Here is an 18,357-nt window from a genome sequence, read left to right on the forward strand (position 1 = left end):
CACAGGCTCCCCCCCTCACACGCACCCACGCGACAAGACGTCCTGACGCAAACGCTTCCTGCAGACCGCATGGTCACGTGACGTCATGATATTATATTAATTAAAATATGAGATAGTTTAACACAATCAATTATCATCTTTTTTTAATAACAGCTCATCTGTAAATGTTAAGTGACGCCGGAAGATGGCAGCGATGTATAACATCATAAACTCTCAGCGAAGAAGAAAAAGCGTTGCCAGCTGCTGATGTACCTTGGTGACCGTGACAAACCCGAAGGGGTAGCTCTTCTAGAAATTAATAAAAAATATTTTTATTGGTAAAAAAATGGACGAGATAAAAGCAAGCGTGTCGGTCAAATGTGTGCCTGAAAGACTGACACTGGGCATCACGCGAATCCTTGGTGAGTATTTTGATGCGGTGTCGGAACTAGCAACATCCGTAACATATATTATAGCGCTTCTTCCATAAAATAAATTCTAAATCGTATTTCTCTTTGCACCAGAGAACATGCCTGGTGTTGTCGATGTGCGCCTCGCAGAAAGGGAGCCTGGAGAAAAAAGGAGTCTGCTCTCATGGGAACAGGTGAAGGAAACCCAACCCATAAAATGCAATTGTCAACAATCAAATGTCAGATTATTAAAAAAACATCTGTTTCCTCTCCGCAGAAAAACAATTGCATTCTACCAGAGGACCTACGAGATTTTTATCTGACAACAGATGGCTTTACACTTACTTGGAGCGTCAAACTAGACGGCAAGTGAATCTGTTATTATTATTCTAACAGTGATTCCCAAATTTGCTATGTGAGTTTGTCAAGTGCGCTGTAGGTAACGATTCTATGCCGGCGATGTATTGTGGAAGAACAATTAAAAGCCAGAAATGTTAGATGACAAATTCCCTATTGTGTGATACCCATACAAAAGTAAGTTTAACAAAAGAGCACCAGAGTATGCAAATTTTGGAGATATTTGAGGTCATCATTATTTTAGCATGCGGTAGTTAATAATTTTTTGTGACACTTTTGTTTGTTGCTGGTGTTTTTTCCAATTGAAAATATGCATCATAGCTCAATATATGTTGGTAAACGGGATTTTACATGCACTGAATTACAATTAAAATACCCCTAGTAATATTTTGTAATGTTTTTTGTGTCTCCTTCAGATGAATGTGTTCCCTTAGGATGCATGACAATTAACAGTGTGGGAAGGTTGCAGCCTCTTCTCCAGCCAACACAATTTTTCTCTCTGCCAAATGCACCATCACTGGCTGACCTAGACTGGGAGGAGGGCAGTGCAGAATGTGGTGAAACTCATATATCAAATTCTGTAATCGTCTTCACCCAAAAATAATGCACATTTATTTTTGTAATTTAACAGGGTCAGAAAATACTCCCACTCCTCCACATTTTGATTCTCGGAGCCGCATCTTTGAGTTGGATTCATGTGGCGGGAATGGCCAAGTGTGCTTGGTATACAAAAACACCACCCCAGGTGCTCTTGGAGGTCTTTTGTCCAAAAATATATCTGACCCCTGACAATTTATTTAGCATTCTTTTCTTTTTCCAGGTGTGGTCGCCCAGCAGAGTGAAATTTGGTTTCTGGACCGCTCGCTTAGCTGGCATTTCTTAACCGCAACCTTCTCCTCTTACTACCGCCTCATGATCACACACCTGGGCCTGCCCGAGTGGCAGTATTTTTTTACACCTTATGGCCCCAGTCCGCAAGCCAAGGTAGCAAAGAGAGTTCATATGAAAATACTCTATATCAGCGATCCATCTTAATAAAGTAGTTAATAGACCAGATAAATTGAGATACTTTATTTTTTGCCATTTTGATAAGTACAGTGTTTCATTCAAAGTAATGAACAGACACATGATTTGTGTTGGAAAATCTAAATCTTGCTTGTTTTCGTTTCTCAATGTTTTTTAATTTATTTATTTTTTGTGTGTTAACTCTAACACCCGTTGTTCCCTCCGCAGCAGTGGTCATCGCTATACCAGCCGCTGACCTTCAGAAGTGAGCTCAGCCTGACTCCTTCTGCCGGAGATGTTCACATCAACAAGATTGATCCCACAAAGGCTTTTAAAGCCAAAGCCAAGGTACCTACGCCTAAGAAGAAGCCGTCCGCACCATGCAGCCAAGCGAGCAATAGCAAAAGCCCCAGCAGCAGTGGAAGACCTGGCACAGCGAAGCGATAAAACCGGATTCGTTTGATGATGATATTTCAAGCAGCTCTCGGACAGTACTTGACAACTGAGGCTCTGTCACGAGTGTCCATCAAACATCATTTAAGAAAGTCACTAGCAATGACCACCTTTAAAATCAGTGAATTTCATTTTGCATATTTATACAAAGCTTGATCTTATGATCTGCCATGCCAGATATAGAACAAATTAACTATGCATAAATTACAAGTCTGTTTTAACTGTAAACTTTAATAATAAAATGCAGCTGCTATTCCTTGATCACATTGTTAACACTTGACACCATAAACCTCAGTCAAATTTTCAATATTAAAGGTGCTATTTATAAATCCATAACTTCACAGGGAAGATACAGTAGATGATTATTCACTTTGTAATGCCCACGGAGTGTGGCCGCATAAGTAATAAGACTTCTTGGCTCAACTTTGGGCTCAACTATTTTTCAAGTGATGCCAACATGAAGGTTATCTTTTCACTTTTTGCCCATAGACTGCTGTCTGCCTGAATGAATAATAGATAAGTGCCTATTACTCTGCATAATATTAAAGGCTCTTAAAGGAGGTAGGATTTTAAGTCAGTGTAATACTCAGTTACTCCAAAGTTAGACCAGCTACTTTTGCATCATTAATGAAAGTCGGCAGACTCTTCAAGAAAAATATTTTAGGTTTCAACTTGTCTTACTCCTGGATGTTGAACATTTGCATAATAAGCCTTAGCTGAGTGCCATTTCTCTTTCAGCTCCAAGAAGCAGCTTAGCAAGTGATGCAAATTGTAACCGAGTAACTAAGTTAGAGACACGCGAGTCCCAGCTTTGCGTCATTATTAGCAGATCGTCCAATCAAAGCAATCTTGGAATGTGTCAGCTACTCATGTGCACCTAGCTTGACAGGCTCCACTCATCGTATTAGTTGGGAACCTCTCACACACAAAAATCAGTGTCAGCGTTTTGTTTTTCCGGTGATGCAGTCTCCTTCTCTACTCTTTCTATCGGTCCAGTGCAATTTTCTGAGGCTGGAGGATGATGAAGTTCAACCAAGACCTTGTAGACTCCCGCACCCAATACGCCTCCAACCATCGGGGCGACAATGGGCACCCACCACCAACCATTTCCGGCCCTGCACAGATCAACAAGCAAATTATTACACGTCTCCTCACTCTCAATACTCTTCAGACTGTTATCAAGAAAGACAGATGATTATTGGCATACAGCCCGAGTACCTATAGCGCCCCCGCATACCTGAACACGTCAACCCCCCAACCCGCAATGGCCGTGAAGATCCTCGGCCCGATGTCTCTGGTGGGATTGATCGCGTAGCCACTGTTACTGCCCATAGAAATGCCAATTAATAGCACCAAGAGACCCACGACGGTTGGCTCGGCGCCTGCTGCAGCTGGTTTGTTTTTCTGGTCGGACAATGCCAACAGGCACAGCAGTAGCAAAGCTGTCCCAAATACCTGGCAATAACACAATCAAAGTCAAACGAGACTTCGTTTTTTATTTGTCTCCAGTGTGAATCCAGTATTTTGTACCTGGTCGATGAATCCTCCCAACAAGGAGAGGTAATAGGCAGGATAGGTGGCAAAGATACTAGCAGTGGCCTTGACGCCAGTTACAGTCAGATTCCCTTCACAGTATTCGTGTATTGCCTCTGCAAACACATCAAATTGGCAATCGGTACCTTTGTGTCGTGTGAAAGGAGAAACCGCTCAGTACCAATCGCTCTTGTTCATTCAGCGTGTCCTCACCGTAATACACAGCATAAACTGACCCTGCGGCTAAAAAGGACCCCAGAAACTGTGAGAAAATATAGAGGGGGAACATCCTCCACGCCAGGCGGCCATAGACACACATGGCGAGGGACACCGCCGCGTTCATATGAGCACCTGGTGGAATAACAAAGCACATGATGTCACAGATAGCGTTGATCTTTTTATGCTTGAAGATGAGGCAACCTTTATACCTGAAACTTTCCCTCCTATATGACTCCCAATTGCAACACCCAGCCCAAAACCCAGATTGATGCTTATGTAATGTCCAAATTCTCCCTTCCCAGTCGTGACCTGCGCCACAGAACCAAGGCCAAACACCTGGAAACAGAAACCAGACTGCTCAGAGTGACGATTAAGGGTAGACAAAATAACTGACGACTCACTTTTGAACTAGTGCTAAAAAAAAAAGCTGAACTTAAAACCCTGATGCCAACTTTTAGATTAAAACGAGTGGAAAGGCTTACACTGAGCTATTCATTCAGGGAACAGGAAATGTCCAGATCCGCCCCCACAAATCATGCACCCGAAAGTTATAACGTAAGCAGAGTGTCAAAGTACAAGATGGGGGGTGCACACCAAAGCTCAGGACATGTCTTGTTGCTGTTGTGTTAATTTTTATTACATGTGTCGCATGCTTCTCTCTGGGCTTCACATTGTAACTCTCTGTTCTAAATTTGGCATCGATTGGAACAGCAAACAAAACATGTGACTCTGGCGACCCCCTCCACATGGCCCGCTGCTTGACCTTTCTGTAGAATGAATCTTCTCTCACCTTCCCCAAACACAAAAAACGTGTTTGGAGGCACGAGGCTTTTCATCAAGAACACAAGCGTGCTAATCATTGTCAACATGATTGCCTTGATGTGCCGAAATAAAAGCAATGGTCCAAACCTTTTTCAATATCTTGTTGCCAATGTCAATTTTATCACAAAGAATGAAGAAACAACTTCTTACCATCATTACATAAGTGCAAAGAGTTTCAGCAAGTCCCACGCGAACAATTTCATTCCTTAATCGAAAAGCTCGGGTTACAAGAGGTGCTTTTCGCAGAGGGATTCCTTGATCTGCTGACTGTGCAAAGTCCTTCATTTCTACTTCTTGTAGTTTGACCATTTCTCTCATTTGGCTTCTTTTGTTTTGGAAGACTACTTTTGGAAAAAATAAAGCTAACTGCAGAGAAATCCTGAGTTCAGACTTGTAGGACTAACATGCTGCCCACGTGCGTCCTCTAATACAAATGATCGCCTTCCCAACAGGCACCGCTGTTGTCTGATCTAATTTCACGCGAGCTATGTGCGCCTCTCTCGCTCTCTTGCTGTCTTCATCACACAGTGCAATTGGGTCCACACTTTATAGCAGTGACACAATATTCCTCCCTCCCTCCCACCCCACGGATATGCTCACGCTGACATACAGACAACTCCGGCCTCCAATAGCTTTGCGTCAGCACTTGGCCAGCGAGGAAACTGTTATTTGAAATATCTGCTTAACATCACTGGACAAGGACTACTGTATTTTCCGGACTATAAGGCGCACCGGACTATAAGGCGCGCCTTCAATAAATGGCCCATTTTAAAACTTTGTCCTTATATAAGGCGCACCGGACTATAAGTCGCACCATTAATGCATCATGTCAGATTTTTAATCCAAATCAAATCATTCTCCATTTTATCTTTTTTATTTCAACTTCAGACGCAACAAATTACTTTATAATCACAAAATAATGATCCATAGTCTTTTTGATTCATAGTCTTCAGCGGGCCACTTATGATTGATTTCATGACATAATGCTTCGGGCCAGTTTAAATTTAGGAATTTGGTCCATATATAAGGCGCACCGGACTATAAGGCGCACTGTCGGCTTTTGAGAAAATTTTAGGTTTTTAGGTGCGCCTTATAGTCCGGAAAATACGGTAAATATGTAGCATTACACTGAAACATTGAAATGAGTCTAAATCTTTGATGATAGCTCAATCCTTTTTACTTTGTGTTTTTCGTTGTGTCTATTGGAGGATGCCACCACAGTGGTGGTAAAGAAGAGATGAAATGTCAATCAATGTTCATAGAATTATCCATTCATTTAGAGGGGGCAGGGTCTGGTGTGTTCACACCCACAACCCATTTTAAAATGGCTTGATTGGGTTTGCAAAAATACCAACACCAAGTCTAGCCCACCCCTGTGCAAATTTATCCCTTGCAACAGTAGATAATCACATAAGGTGAGGCAAACCGAATTTTGCCTCCACAGCATGCAGCCTCATTTGTGTAGCTGCGTGACCCACATTGAAGAGGCCGGTTCACTTCTTCTGCGGACCTAGCTAGCGAGTTTGTTATTTGGCTTTGAAACGATTGAAGCCTAATCTCGTGCTGCACATACTGCTGGACTTGAGTTAATAAAAGTGCAATCTTGCACACATGTGAGGTAGGCAGGGCGGCATGCAGGCCACAAATAACCAAAAATTTTGCCCAACAGGTTCCACTGACGGCATCTCATGCAACAGTGACCTGCTGAAAGATAGTGACGAACATGAAAATGACCTAAAAAAAAAAAAATTGCAAACTTACCACTTTGGGTGTCAATATCTTAGGCAACCAATTACGACAGCCTCGATAAATCAGTAACTATATATGGTTGTTTTGTCATGAGAACTCTGTGGTCACGCCTACTTGCTGTGGACTGGCCCACATTGTCATACATCAAAGTCACAAGCTGCCAGAGGACCAGAACTTGTCCGTTTGTGCTTCTGCAACCACGCTGATACAATGAGCTGGTTGGATGTGATCGCTCACCCGCTGTGGATGGTAACTACGCTGCTGCTGTGGATGGTGGTTCGCTCACAGCGGAGAGGACCCTGGGACCCACGTGCTTGTCCCACCCAGCTCAAAGGGAAGACGGCGATCGTGACAGGGGCCAATTCAGGTCTGCTTGGCTCTCATGATTCCACCAATATGGCTACTATAGAGTTAGCAATCCTGTAAAAAAATCTGTCAAATTCAATATTTGTTATACAAGTTCAAGATATGTTGACAAGCTCAAATAATATATATACATTCAAAAAAGTCATGATCAAGAATGTGATTTTTTTTCAGCCATAATAACACAAATGTAAAGTTAGGCAAGGCAAGTTTATTTGTATAGCACATTTTTTGTACGAGACAATTCGAAGTGCTTTACATAGTAAAGCTGCATCTCCTTTTGGGTAAATACATGCATCAACAACTTCAAAACACCATTTCTGTTTCCAAAAAAAAAAAGACCAAAATTAACTCATGCTCAGTTTTCTTGATAATGCTTTAAACTCTAGTCTACTTTTTTATCTTGACAAGCTGTTTCCAGCTATTCTAAACAAATTAAGTCACTCAACTGGTTGCAGAAATATTTATCAGGTGAAAGAATTTCTGAGTGTTCTTTGATAGGATCAGCATGCAAGAACTTTTGCATTTTTGTCAACACAGTCATTAAAACCAAATGATTACACTGCTACTGTTTTTTTTTTTTCTTCTGCTCTTAGGGATCGGAAAGTTCATCGCCATGGACTTTGCTCGGAGGGGTGCCCGTGTCATTCTGGCTTGTCGAAGTGTGTCCCGTGGGGCCGCAGCTGTGAAAGAAATTCAAGCAAAAACAGGAAACCCTGACGTCCACGTGCGTCAGGTGGACCTTTCATCTCTGGACTCTGTCAGAGATTTTACTAAAAAAATTCTGGAGGAAGAAAGCGCCCTTCACATCCTCGTCAACAATGCTGGAGTATCAGGTGATACGCTGACGCTGAAATATAAATAGCACGTCATGTTTGTGATTAATTCTAAAAAATTTCCAACTCATGTGAGTACAGTTCCCCAAAAAGTTTAAGAATGTGGAAGTGTCAGTTTATGGTTCTTTTTTTTTTGTTTGTTTACATTGTGAATCGTTTATTCAATTCCCTCCAATAGGTTTACCCCGGCAGATTACCAAAGATGGATTTGATGTTTCTTTCGCGACCAATCATTTGGGGCCATTTCTTCTCACCAACCAGCTAATTGGTACGATTAGAGAATGTCTATTACTGCTTGTGGCAATTGAGGTTTGAATGTTGAAACTAACCGAAAAAAAAGTTTGTGATAAGCAGGCTACTCACTCCCCTCACCTTCTTTCAGACCTGATGAAACGCTCAGCTCCAGCACGTATTGTCACCGTCAGCTCTGTCAACCACAAAAAGGGGGAAGTGGACTTCTCTCATTTTCACGGGGAGAATGTAACTTACGAGCTTGATCGGGTTTACAATCACACCAAGCTGCACAATATCATCTGCACGAATGAGTTTGCACGGAAGCTTAAAGGATCAGGTTGGGCTCCTGTGACTTTGAATTCTATTTATTAGCTTTGATCATTTTGTTTACATGCATGTGTGCGTGGGTCATTTTCATGGAGACGTCACCGCCAATTCAGTCCACCCTGGTATCGTCCTGACGGGAATGATGAGGCACTATCCCTACAGAATTCGTTTTATCTTCAGCCTCATTGGACAGTTCTTTTTCAAGGTGAGTGCTTTGGATGTCAGTTTTCAGCATTCAAAGTGATTTTCTGGTTTGATTTTATTTGACCATTCTTTCCCATGTCCGCAGTCAGCAGAGGAGGGGGCAGTCAGCGTCATTTACTGCGCCGTGTCAGAGGAAGCAGAAGGCATAAGTGGAAAGTATTTTGACAGCGACTGCGCCCTTGTCCTCCCCGCCCCTTTAGCCCGAGACACAGCCCTGGCAGTCAAGGACTTTGAGATCTGCGAAAGACTGACATCCAAGCTGTGAAACAATGCTTCTCCTGATAAAAGAAAGGAGCTCCACTTTCATGTGTTGTTGTTCAAGTGTCTGCACAGGCTTTCGAGCACTCAGGTTCACTCAGTTATATTCAATGCAACTTTGTAAAGTCAATATATATTATATACTGTTTTAAAACTTTAAATATTGTATATATAACATTTAAATTTCAATATCTGATTGATAATAGCAGGGTTTTTGAAACTTGGACCAGAAGACATTTATCAATATAAAATCAAGGCAGCATTACAAATGAAAGTGAGCTACATAAAAATGATCCTTGTAGCGATTGTTACAAAAAAAGAATTAATTGCAATTTTCTATTACTATTACGCAATATTTCAGAACAGGTCTGAGGTTGGTGTGGAAAATACAACATAGGCTCTATTTAGTTAAACAGTTTTTTTCCCTTTATTGACTAATATATTAAAAGAAAATATAAGAGCATTCATTCTTTGACGAATTCATACAGCATTTTTATCTTCTGTTCCCCAGCACACTACTCAACTCTAAAGACAAAAAATGGGAGACAACCCGATTATTATTATTTTTAAGTTTCTGCATGACAATCATCTTTGGTTCATGAAGTCACTTAAAGGTCAAGAAAGATTTTAGTTCTGGAAACAGTGAAGTACCTTACCGTCGCTACATTTCATGGATGAGCTCCTCGAGCACAGGAGCAACATGGTCCAGCTGTTTGGGTGAAAGACGCACGGTGATGTCCACTGTTTTGTCCTGTACGCATGCACAGAGAATTAAAATTTAATATTACACAACATAATGGCGGCGTCTGTCGTTCACGCACTGGATTTCCACCATGTTCTATTTGGGGAAGCTGTTGGACGGCAACTTCCTCAAACTGGCCGTCCTCCGACCGAGGCTCCATGTCCTTTCTACCCTCGCGCTCCTGGAGAGCAGACACCCAAACACAAAATATTTTGATTAATGAACTGGTTTTCCAAACTTGTTTCAGATTACTTATTCAAATACAATACAATCATTTTACTTTCATCAGCATCATTTCCTTGGGGCTGAAGAAAGTGATGTGTCCTTGTGTCCTCTCAACCAGCAACGCCACAAGGCACGCCAGTACCACGCAGACAGCTACAGCTCCACGCATGCTCAATCCGCTCTGTGCTGGGAAAATGTAAAGATGAACAAGCTCATTGGATCTCATCAACTCGAACACTTGTGTGGGAGAGTCACTGCTTCATACACGCTAGAAGAAATACATTCCTGTGGCAATCATGACAAGACAAAAGAAATAAACGACAAAATGTTGCATGCTTACGTGTTGTTTGAACTTTGATCACTTGGTCCCCGAAGCGTGTTAAAAGATGAGAAGAGCGTCTCCTGCCTGAATGAGAACTTGTCCCCGTCAGCCTTTATATCAAGGCGCTCCTGATGGCCCAGCATTTTACCATCCTCCCTGACATCCGCTCCTCAACAGGCTCCTTCGCAAACATTCTCATCCAGACTCATGGAAACAAAGATATTACGTATTAATCTGGCTCTTTTTGTGGAAGGGGAGCTAGGTAGACTCAATGTATAAAAATGTTGTCCTTTGGGGAGACAGATTTGCTTTTGGATCAACTCATTGCAGAAAAACATGGTTTAATTTTGCATACCACATCTCATCTGTGTGAAGGTGTGTTGTACCTATGTGTCCTCAGAAGTCGGTCATAAATTGTCTGCTTCTAAGAATAAGCCAACATGCTGTGACATTTATGACATGCCAGTAATATAATGTGGCGCACATAAAGGCTGACATGCATGTGCTCCTAAGAAACCCTGCAACGCTACAGAAGTTAATGATGCTTTTCCTCAAATCCACCACTTGACCGTGTTCCGTCAAGGTGGTGAGGTATTAGAAAACACTCTGCAGAAACGGTCTAAAAACGTCACACCGTCATTGTATCCCAATGATTCAAGTACATAAGTAGTGTGCATTGGCAAAATGAAATGTAGGCCTGACGTCAGAGCTCTTATATGAAATTTACCCTTCCTGAATGTTAGGTCTGTGCAATTGTGTTTAACCTTTATTTATTTATTTATTTATTTATTTATTTATTTATTTATTTATTTATCCAAGGCACATCCGTGGCGCATCCACGGCGGTCCCGGCATCATCCAGGCGCACCCAAGGCGGCCCCGCCGTCGTCAAGGTGCATCCAAATAGACGAGATAAACACATTTTTCACGAGAGATACCTTTAAAATTTACCATATGTAGGAGCAAGCCTATAAACAGTTCTAACAGTTAAATTGTCAAATAAATAAAATACTAGATGAAAAAATGTCAAAATAACTTGGCCACGAAAACAATATGATACGGTCTGTTGAAGAAATGAGCCACTGGTTACTTCATTCCTGTTCAGTTTTTGCCCTCTTTAGTAATGCCTTTCATTACTAGAGTAACGTGTAACGCCTTGATGTTGTTTTCATACAACCACTAGGTAGCACGAGAAGCAAACCAGCTTCTTTACTCGCGATGTTTCTGGTCTCGCGATATTCGGGCTCATAGACGTCGAGCACTAGAGTGACTGTGCTGTCTTTTCACAAGAGGACGAGCATCGGAACGCACACGCGAAGTGTGCAGCTGAGATTCATCGATCATGGTAAAAAAAACAAGTTAGACACATGAATGACTTGGCTTCAAACTTAGTTTTCTTCAGTATTGTTGACGTGCAGTTATTGCTATGCATGTTGTTTACCAAGAAGTCGTCGTTTTCATCTGGCTATTTCAAGGCCTTTTCCGTCTGAGCTACGTTATTAAGCTAAGCTAGCCGCTCGCAGACTGGCTTTTCGCGAATGTGCGTCACGTCGCTTTCAACCAAGAATCGCTTTTCGCTGACCGTAAATGAACAGCTTCTTATGTTTTCGGAATGTAGTCTTGGCTTTTTAAGTTCAGATGACTACCGAAAATGTGTATAAACTTCTTGTAGCATGCATTAGCTGTTTGCTGCTCCACCCGAAAGTGTATGCACACGTGGTGCCATGGTTAACACGTGGTGCACCGACGTGGTCCGAAAGATACTATACTTTGCCTTGCATATTTTTATCTGTAATGGGTTTCTATTTTAACACGCATTCAGTTTTATCATGCATTCTACCAGTTTTATGTTTTTATAACCAGTCTTCGTCCGTTTAAATTTCATGCAATGTGAATCCTTGGTGCTTCAGAGAGCTCAAAATTGCTTGGCTCAAAAGCAAATCGAACAGCATAAAACCGTTTTAGCCTGAACAACACCCATCCTGAATTGTTGATAAAATAGTTAATGATTAAATATTTGCATTTAAGGTACTGTTGCACGTGTTGTTCGAGCATGCGTCCGGCTACGCGTTGTTTGCAGTCAAAGAAGTCGAGGAGATCAGCATGCTGCTGCCTCAGGTAGGTCGAATCACTTGGCTACTTTATTGTTTGTCGCGTTCATGCAAGACTCAATGCCAAGTGTGTGTTTCAGGTGGAGTGGAGTGTGCTGAGTCTGGCCAAATTCAACAACATGGTGAGCCTGGCTGCCTTTTTCCCTTTTAAGTCGGCTCAAGCTGCCCTGGAGAACATAAATGCTATTTCTGAAGGTAAGTTAACTTGCATTGAGTTTAAACTCATGCAAGAATATTTATCCCATCAGTAATTGCCTTATTATACTCAGATGTGGTGATGTTTTCATATCTGTCAATCCCCTGAATGACTGTGCTGACAGCCTCATAAACCTGAACATCTGAGTTTGCTTACTTGTAGGGGGTGAAAAGGAAAATACTTTTTGTCAAACCAGAGGTTTGATGTAATACCTAAACGTACCGGTGAGAGGCAGTGTGGTGCCACATGGCACCAAGATTGCCAGAAAAAAACCGCATGAAATTGAATGCACTCCGCCAGTGATTGCCAACTGGTGATCTGCTGCCCTCTAGTGGTCCGTAGAGGAATTGCAGGTAGACCGTGAAATTGGAAATAAAAAATAGTTGACTTATTTTTGAAACTAAATTAGACTTGGTTCATTTTCCAGCTAATTTTTTGAATCACAAACCCATCCAACTTATGTCAAATGTTGCTGAAATTCGCAAAATAGACATACAGATGCAAATAAATAGCCTGTATAGGCTTATCCTCATTTGATGCAAAATTAGATAATACTCCACCAAAGCAGCGGTCCCCGAGTTGCCTCTTGGTCATAATGGTGGACAAAATCAGTTAAACTCTTGCGATGGGCTAATTTTCCAGTCAATTTGTCAAGCTTAATATTGTCCTTCCTTTTTGCAGGGGTGGTTCATGCTGACCTCAAGTTGTTCCTTGAGACAAATATTCCTAAATCTGGAAAGAAGAAAGCAACACTGGGAGTCGGAGATGCCAAAATTGGTGCTGCCTTACAAGAAGAATTTGGTTTTTCCATCCAGACCAGTGGTGTTGTGGCAGAATTAATAAGAGGTTTGTATTTATTGTGACGACATGTTGAATTTGTGCTTCCGCTGCGCATTTTTAATAATATAATACACGGTTAGTTTATGATGCAACTGTATCACCCTGACTACCTGTGAAGGTTCATACTGAAAATCTGAACAGCCGTTTCCTCACATGATGGCTGACTGCTCAAATTGATGCAATCCAACCTTTGCTTTGCTTTCCTGTGTGTTCTGTCAGGGATTCGCCTTCACTTCCACATGCTGGTAAAGGGGTTGACAGCTGTGGCGGCCTCCAAGGCCCAGCTGGGTCTAGGCCACAGTTACTCTCGAGCCAAGGTTAAATTTAATGTCAACCGGGCGGACAACATGATCATCCAGTCCATTGCGCTGTTGGATCAGCTCGACAAGGACATTAACACGTTCTCCATGCGTGTCCGGTAAGTGAATCACCCAATATTGTAGTTGTTATGCTGGAAACCTCGGTACAAATTTCTTGGAGGAAACGTTGGGCTGGCAGAAGAAATAAATGAAACTCTGATAGGTAACAAAGAACCAAAAGATTTGTCTCTTTTTCAGCGAATGGTACGGGTACCACTTCCCCGAGCTGGTGAGGATCGTGCCAGAAAACTCGCTGTACTGCCGCTTGGCTCAGCTCATCGGTAACAGGAAGGAGTTGACGGATGAGAGCGTGGCGAGCCTGGAGGAGGTGGTCATGGACAACGCTAAGGCGCAGGCCATCCTTGACGCGTCCCGCTCCTCAATGGGTTAGTCCTGATGTGATGCGTTTGCCAACCACGCCCCTTGAACACCCACCTTGGACCAACAAATGTCTCTGGTGATACACACAGGGGGGTAGAGAAAGTCTCTCAAAAACCTGTAGTGGCGGCAGTCCACCTCACTGCGGAACCTGTCGGGAGAAACAGTTCGTGTTGCTAGCATTCAGTGTGTGACTAACAAATAGGGAATCGAGGTTGTGGGTGAATGGACCCTGAACGTTTTTTTTTTTTTTTTTTTTTGGTGCAGGAATGGACATTTCGCCTATTGACCTAATCAACATCGAGAGGTTCTCCAATCGCGTGGTGTCTCTGGCTGCGTATCGTCTGGAGCTGCAAGAGTACTTGCGCTCCAAGATGAGCCAAGTGGCCCCCAACTTGGCTGCATTGATTGGAGATGTGGTGAGCTTCTTGGATTTCCTTGCTTTCATACAACAAATGAGACCAATGATGTTTTACCAATAATCTGTCAATCCTCTGACTGGTTGTGCGGATAAACCTCCGGTGCTGATGGTCCAACTTGTCTTGCCGGGCTTAATTCGTCTGAAGAAAAATGCTCCTAGTATTCAATATTTCTGTTTTCCAGGTGGGTGCTCGTCTAATCTCCCACGCCGGCAGTCTGACCAACCTGGCAAAGTACCCCGCCTCCACCGTCCAGATCCTGGGAGCGGAGAAGGCCCTGTTCAGGTACCTGGGGCGCCCCTCCCTGCAGGGCAGAGCTGTGGTTGCAGTGATGGCAGGGCTGGGCCGGAGCAGAGCGGGGTGACCCGAAAAGACCGCTTGGTCTTGTCGGGGGTGATCCCCGCCCCCCCATTGCATCCCAAAGTCTGAGCAACCACATGCAGCACTGAGATAGATGAGAGCAAAATGGTTAGAGGAGCAGCTTGCCACAGAATACATTTTTAAAACCTTGTCAGGGTCTGCATTGCGCTTAGTAAATTGCCAAAGTCAACATTGGCCTTTGGTTCATCAGTCTTTATTTCACGTTAATCACTCCCACCGTGTGAAAGCAGCTGTAATCTCACACAGAGCCCTCAAGACTCGCGGCAACACCCCCAAGTACGGCCTGATCTTCCACTCGACCTTCATCGGCCGCGCCGCCGCCAAGAACAAGGGCCGCATCTCCAGATATCTGGCTAACAAGTGCAGCATTGCCTCGCGCATCGACTGCTTCTCCGGTAAGAGACCTCAAATGCCCATTTATACTTCTAGTGTCGACTCTGCTATGATTGTTACTATTTTTCGTCAACAGCATTCATCCTTTGGGTTGATGTTGAGAATGTGTTTTCTGAGCTTGGTCGCAATTAAAATATTATACAAAGTTATTGAAACTCGTGTTGCTTCTGTAACATTCATTTTGGGTTTTGGCCTCCTTTCAGAAATGCCCACCTGCGTGTTTGGTGACAAATTGCGTGAACAGGTGGAGGAGCGCCTGGCTTTCTTTGAGACTGGCGACCTACCGCGTAAGAATGTCGACGTGATGAAAGAGGCCATGGATGAGGTGAGTTACTTCTTATCGTCACTTGTGCAGTTAACGCTGTGGATGATGATCAAGTTGTTCCTGATAAAAACTGAGGGTTAAAACTGATTTAATGAGCCTGACACATCATTGATTATGAAGCTTTCAAAAGTAATGACCCACAAAGTGTTGATCATTTTTGGTCTCTAACAGGCAACCACGGCTGCTGAAGTGATGCGTAAACAGGAAAAGAAGCGCAAGAAGCGTGAAAAGAAGCAAGCGCTCCTTGAAAATGGAGAAGAGAATGGTGACAGCAAGGTATTTGCGTCTCCTACTAAAACAGATACGCTGGTTTGATAGGAGGTCTAACCTGTTGCCTGTGGTTCGGTCTCAGAAAACACCATGCAAGAGAAATTTGACTCCGAACCATTGGCAGGCCCAAATCAGTGGGCTTGATCACTGAAGCGAGTCATACAATCTGAAATAACTTGCTGTAAATACATGCCTCATCATTTTGATAGCTTACTTGAATACTAAAATGGTAAAGTGGCTGTATCTTAATTCTAGGTTAATGGTGACTCTGAAACACCTGGGAAAAAGAAAAAGAAACGTGCGGCTGAGGAAGAGGTGGAAGTCCAGGCTGACGAGGCATCGGCTGCAGAGAACGGAGCAGGTGATGCCTCCACCAAGAAAAAGAAACGCAAGTCTGAGCCTCAGGAGGCTCCTGTGGTAGCGGCTGAGGAAGACACTGACACGCCGGCCAAGAAGAAAAAGAAACGAAAGTCGGGCGTCATTGAAGCTGAGCCAGTGGAAGTCATCCCAGAAACTCCAGTGTCTGAGAAGAAAAAGAAAAAGAAAAAAAATGTGGCGTGAAGAATGGGATAGATTGACTCCAGATTGAATTATATTTGTGTATAGATCACTTTATTCATGTCCTTTTTTTTGGGACTGTACAGATGCTTTACCCGTGCCTTGCATTATAAAAAATTTACTTGTACTTATGTAAATAAATCTTCAGTTCTTTACAAAAAGTTTTTTTTTTTTGTTCCAATGTGCCACGTTTTCTATACAAACAAGTTCAAAGTTCAGTACACAAAATTTTAAATGAACTGGGTCAGATCATAGTTCATATTTGAAGTTTTTAGAACAGTTTATTGTTAAAATAATTTAAAGATCATAGTTCTTAGTAAATAAAAATGACCATGTATTGGAAGACTTGTTTAAAAAAAATGACAAGCATGTACACTCTGCTTTTGGAACAGAATGAGAATGTACAGTACAGCTTTTTGTTAAAAGAAACTGACCATGTGTAGTAAGGCTTTCTTTGTAAAGAAACAAAAAGACCGGTGTTACAAGTTGCTCCCATGTTATCTTGAGATGTCTTGAGTTACGACTTATGGTAAGTCGAGTTGCGCAGTTTTGTGTTTTGCGACTGCAGATTCGTCACAAGCGACTTGGAACTTGATTCCAAAACTGTTGAAATTCTCAAAAACACTGAACAAAACGCTTGTTATTAGGAACACCTGAAAATGGTGGTTACCTAATAGTGTGTATGAGTGACGTCACAGATTAAACAGCCAATCAGAAAGTGGAGGTGTAAGACTTGTTGTTTTATTTTTTATTAAATCTAATCAAAAACCATGGTCAAAGGCCACTTGATTAGGGAAATATGGTCAGGGGTCAAGCTCTAGTCCTCGGGGCCGCGTTCCAACATGTTTTCCGAGTGACCCTCGTTAAGCGCACCTGCGTGAAAAGTTTTAGCTACTTTCACGTTCTGTAGGAGCTAAAACTTTTCACGCAGGTGGACTTAACGAGGGAACCACACGGACACTCCATTAGGTACACCGCCATTTTCAAATGTACCTAATAACAGGCCACTTTATTAGGGAAATATGGTCAAAGGTCACAGGAGTCAAGCTCTAGTCCTTGGGGCCGCGTTCCAACATGTTTTCCACGTGACCCTCGTTAAGCGCACCTGCGTGAAAAGTTTTAGCCACTTTCACGTTCAAAAAGAGCTAAAACTTTTCACGCAGGTGCACTTAACGAGGGAATCACATGGACACTTCATTAGGTACACCACCATTTTCAAGTGTACCTAATCAAGCAATGGATGTCTCTCAACTTCCTTCGTCTTAACCCAGATAAAACTGAGATGATGATAATTGGTCCTACTCGTTATCAACACTTATTATGGAAACCACTATAACTATAGATAACCGTACTATCACTCAGAGTGAGATGGTAACTAATCTCGGGGTAATATTTGACCAAACGCTCTCCTTTCAAAAACACATTAAGAATATAACCAGGATTGCGTTTTTTCACCTTCGTAATATTGCTAAGATTCGTCCTATCCTCTCGACCGGGGATGCGGAAACTATTATACATGCGTTCGTCACGTCGCGCCTGGACTACTGTAATGTATTATTCTCTGGTCTTCCTAAGTCCAGTATCAAAAGTCTACAGTTAGTGCAAAATGCCGCTGCGAGGCTGCTCTCACGGTCAAGAAAATTTGATCACATTACCCCAATATTAGCCAAATTACATTGGCTCCCAGTCCAGTTAAGATGTGACTTCAAGGTTCTTCTACTAACCTATAAATCACTGCATGGCTTAGCGCCTTCATATCTCGTCGACCTAGTCGTTCCTTATGTTCCGTCTCGTAACCTTCGTTCGCAAAACGCTAGTCTTTTAGTTACACCGAGGGCCAAGAAAATGTCTGCAGGGTCTAGAGCATTCTCTATTCGGGCTCCAGAGCTTTGGAATGCCCTACCAATGGATATTAGAACTACTACCTCAGCAGAAACATTTAAGACACGTTTAAAGACACATTGCTATGAGATGGCCTTTAACTAACTTGTAGTGGCCGATTTGGCCGGAGTTTGTTTTGTTCTCTCTGCCCACCCCCTCCCCGGCTGGGGAGGGGGTTAGGTGGCTCAAAAGCTGATAGCGGCTAGCTG

The 18,357-nt window shown here is 42.7% G+C and overlaps 5 protein-coding genes and 2 non-coding genes across 8 annotated transcripts; 5 read left to right on the top strand and 2 right to left on the bottom strand.

Moving 5' to 3' along the window:
• Positions 1-32: 32 nt before the first annotated feature.
• tpgs2 (tubulin polyglutamylase complex subunit 2) lies at positions 33-2,465 on the top strand. Of its 2 annotated transcripts, none has more exons than XM_088389304.1 (7): positions 33-401; positions 504-583; positions 667-754; positions 1,163-1,303; positions 1,378-1,491; positions 1,567-1,730; positions 1,980-2,465. In XM_088389304.1, exons 1-7 carry the CDS (start codon positions 326-328, stop codon positions 2,196-2,198), a joined length of 882 nt encoding a protein of 293 aa, XP_088245430.1. In that variant the 5' UTR covers positions 33-325; the 3' UTR covers positions 2,199-2,465. The 2 variants fall into 2 exon arrangements, with proteins under 2 accessions (XP_088245430.1, XP_088245431.1); XM_088389305.1 differs by having other exon boundaries at positions 1,163-1,300.
• On the bottom strand, positions 1,803-5,322 carry aqp7 (aquaporin 7). The gene is made up of 6 exons (XM_088389303.1): positions 4,929-5,322; positions 4,166-4,292; positions 3,951-4,088; positions 3,735-3,853; positions 3,442-3,659; positions 1,803-3,319 (listed from the first exon to the last, which is right to left on the bottom strand). The coding sequence occupies exons 1-6, from the start codon at positions 5,094-5,096 to the stop codon at positions 3,124-3,126; spliced, it is 966 nt and encodes a 321-aa protein (XP_088245429.1). The 5' UTR covers positions 5,097-5,322; the 3' UTR covers positions 1,803-3,123.
• Positions 5,323-6,658: 1,336 nt separating this feature from the next.
• LOC148390437 (retinol dehydrogenase 11) lies at positions 6,659-9,212 on the top strand. Its single transcript, XM_088389302.1, has 6 exons — positions 6,659-6,894; positions 7,487-7,726; positions 7,905-7,994; positions 8,109-8,297; positions 8,383-8,492; positions 8,577-9,212. The coding sequence occupies exons 1-6, from the start codon at positions 6,738-6,740 to the stop codon at positions 8,754-8,756; spliced, it is 966 nt and encodes a 321-aa protein (XP_088245428.1). The 5' UTR covers positions 6,659-6,737; the 3' UTR covers positions 8,757-9,212.
• Positions 7,082-11,199, bottom strand: mlnl (motilin-like). Its single transcript, XM_088389306.1, has 6 exons — positions 11,128-11,199; positions 10,057-10,242; positions 9,772-9,902; positions 9,571-9,672; positions 9,406-9,500; positions 7,082-9,274 (listed from the first exon to the last, which is right to left on the bottom strand). The coding sequence occupies exons 3-5, from the start codon at positions 9,883-9,885 to the stop codon at positions 9,411-9,413; spliced, it is 306 nt and encodes a 101-aa protein (XP_088245432.1). The 5' UTR covers positions 9,886-9,902; positions 10,057-10,242; positions 11,128-11,199; the 3' UTR covers positions 7,082-9,274; positions 9,406-9,410.
• A 45-nt stretch (positions 11,200-11,244) lies between these two features.
• On the top strand, positions 11,245-16,997 carry nop56 (NOP56 ribonucleoprotein homolog). The gene is made up of 12 exons (XM_088390523.1): positions 11,245-11,382; positions 12,066-12,155; positions 12,229-12,343; positions 13,026-13,190; positions 13,404-13,602; positions 13,742-13,929; positions 14,189-14,340; positions 14,525-14,625; positions 14,968-15,116; positions 15,318-15,439; positions 15,611-15,715; positions 15,965-16,997. Exons 1-12 carry the CDS (start codon positions 11,380-11,382, stop codon positions 16,268-16,270), a joined length of 1,695 nt encoding a protein of 564 aa, XP_088246649.1. The 5' UTR covers positions 11,245-11,379; the 3' UTR covers positions 16,271-16,997.
• On the top strand, positions 13,971-14,090 carry LOC148390440 (small nucleolar RNA SNORA26). The gene has a single exon (XR_015861516.1). It is a non-coding gene; the product is annotated as a small nucleolar RNA SNORA26 (small nucleolar RNA).
• LOC148390441 (small nucleolar RNA SNORD57) lies at positions 15,477-15,543 on the top strand. The gene has a single exon (XR_015861515.1). It is a non-coding gene; the product is annotated as a small nucleolar RNA SNORD57 (small nucleolar RNA).
• Positions 16,998-18,357: the final 1,360 nt, after the last annotated feature.

This window comes from Syngnathus floridae, chromosome 11, assembly GCF_059516105.1.
Source record: "Syngnathus floridae isolate MCC-2025c chromosome 11, RoL_Sflo_1.0, whole genome shotgun sequence".
NCBI classification, from domain to species: Eukaryota; Metazoa; Chordata; class Actinopteri; order Syngnathiformes; family Syngnathidae; genus Syngnathus; species Syngnathus floridae.

Excerpts from the sequence above, each read along its gene's own strand:
- tpgs2 (XM_088389304.1), top strand. The coding sequence starts at position 326 with ATGGACGAGATAAAAGCAAGCGTGTCGGTCAAATGTGTGCCTGAAAGA. Across the intron at positions 402-503 it reads GGGCATCACGCGAATCCTTG|AGAACATGCCTGGTGTTGTC; the intron begins GTGAGTATTTTG and ends TCTTTGCACCAG. Across the intron at positions 755-1,162 it reads TTGGAGCGTCAAACTAGACG|ATGAATGTGTTCCCTTAGGA; the intron begins GCAAGTGAATCT and ends TGTCTCCTTCAG.
- aqp7 (XM_088389303.1), bottom strand. The coding sequence starts at position 5,096 with ATGAGAGAAATGGTCAAACTACAAGAAGTAGAAATGAAGGACTTTGCA. Across the intron at positions 4,293-4,928 it reads TTTGCACTTATGTAATGATG|GTGTTTGGCCTTGGTTCTGT; the intron begins GTAAGAAGTTGT and ends TTCTGTTTCCAG. Across the intron at positions 3,660-3,734 it reads TGGGAGGATTCATCGACCAG|GTATTTGGGACAGCTTTGCT; the intron begins GTACAAAATACT and ends TGTTATTGCCAG.
- LOC148390437 (XM_088389302.1), top strand. The coding sequence starts at position 6,738 with ATGAGCTGGTTGGATGTGATCGCTCACCCGCTGTGGATGGTAACTACG. Across the intron at positions 8,298-8,382 it reads ACGGAAGCTTAAAGGATCAG|ACGTCACCGCCAATTCAGTC; the intron begins GTTGGGCTCCTG and ends ATTTTCATGGAG. Across the intron at positions 8,493-8,576 it reads TTGGACAGTTCTTTTTCAAG|TCAGCAGAGGAGGGGGCAGT; the intron begins GTGAGTGCTTTG and ends CCATGTCCGCAG.
- mlnl (XM_088389306.1), bottom strand. The coding sequence starts at position 9,885 with ATGCGTGGAGCTGTAGCTGTCTGCGTGGTACTGGCGTGCCTTGTGGCG. Across the intron at positions 9,673-9,771 it reads AGGAAATGATGCTGATGAAA|GAGCGCGAGGGTAGAAAGGA; the intron begins GTAAAATGATTG and ends TCTGCTCTCCAG. Across the intron at positions 9,501-9,570 it reads TAGAACATGGTGGAAATCCA|GACAAAACAGTGGACATCAC; the intron begins GTGCGTGAACGA and ends GCATGCGTACAG.
- nop56 (XM_088390523.1), top strand. Across the intron at positions 15,440-15,610 it reads TGAAAGAGGCCATGGATGAG|GCAACCACGGCTGCTGAAGT; the intron begins GTGAGTTACTTC and ends GGTCTCTAACAG. Across the intron at positions 15,716-15,964 it reads AAGAGAATGGTGACAGCAAG|GTTAATGGTGACTCTGAAAC; the intron begins GTATTTGCGTCT and ends TCTTAATTCTAG.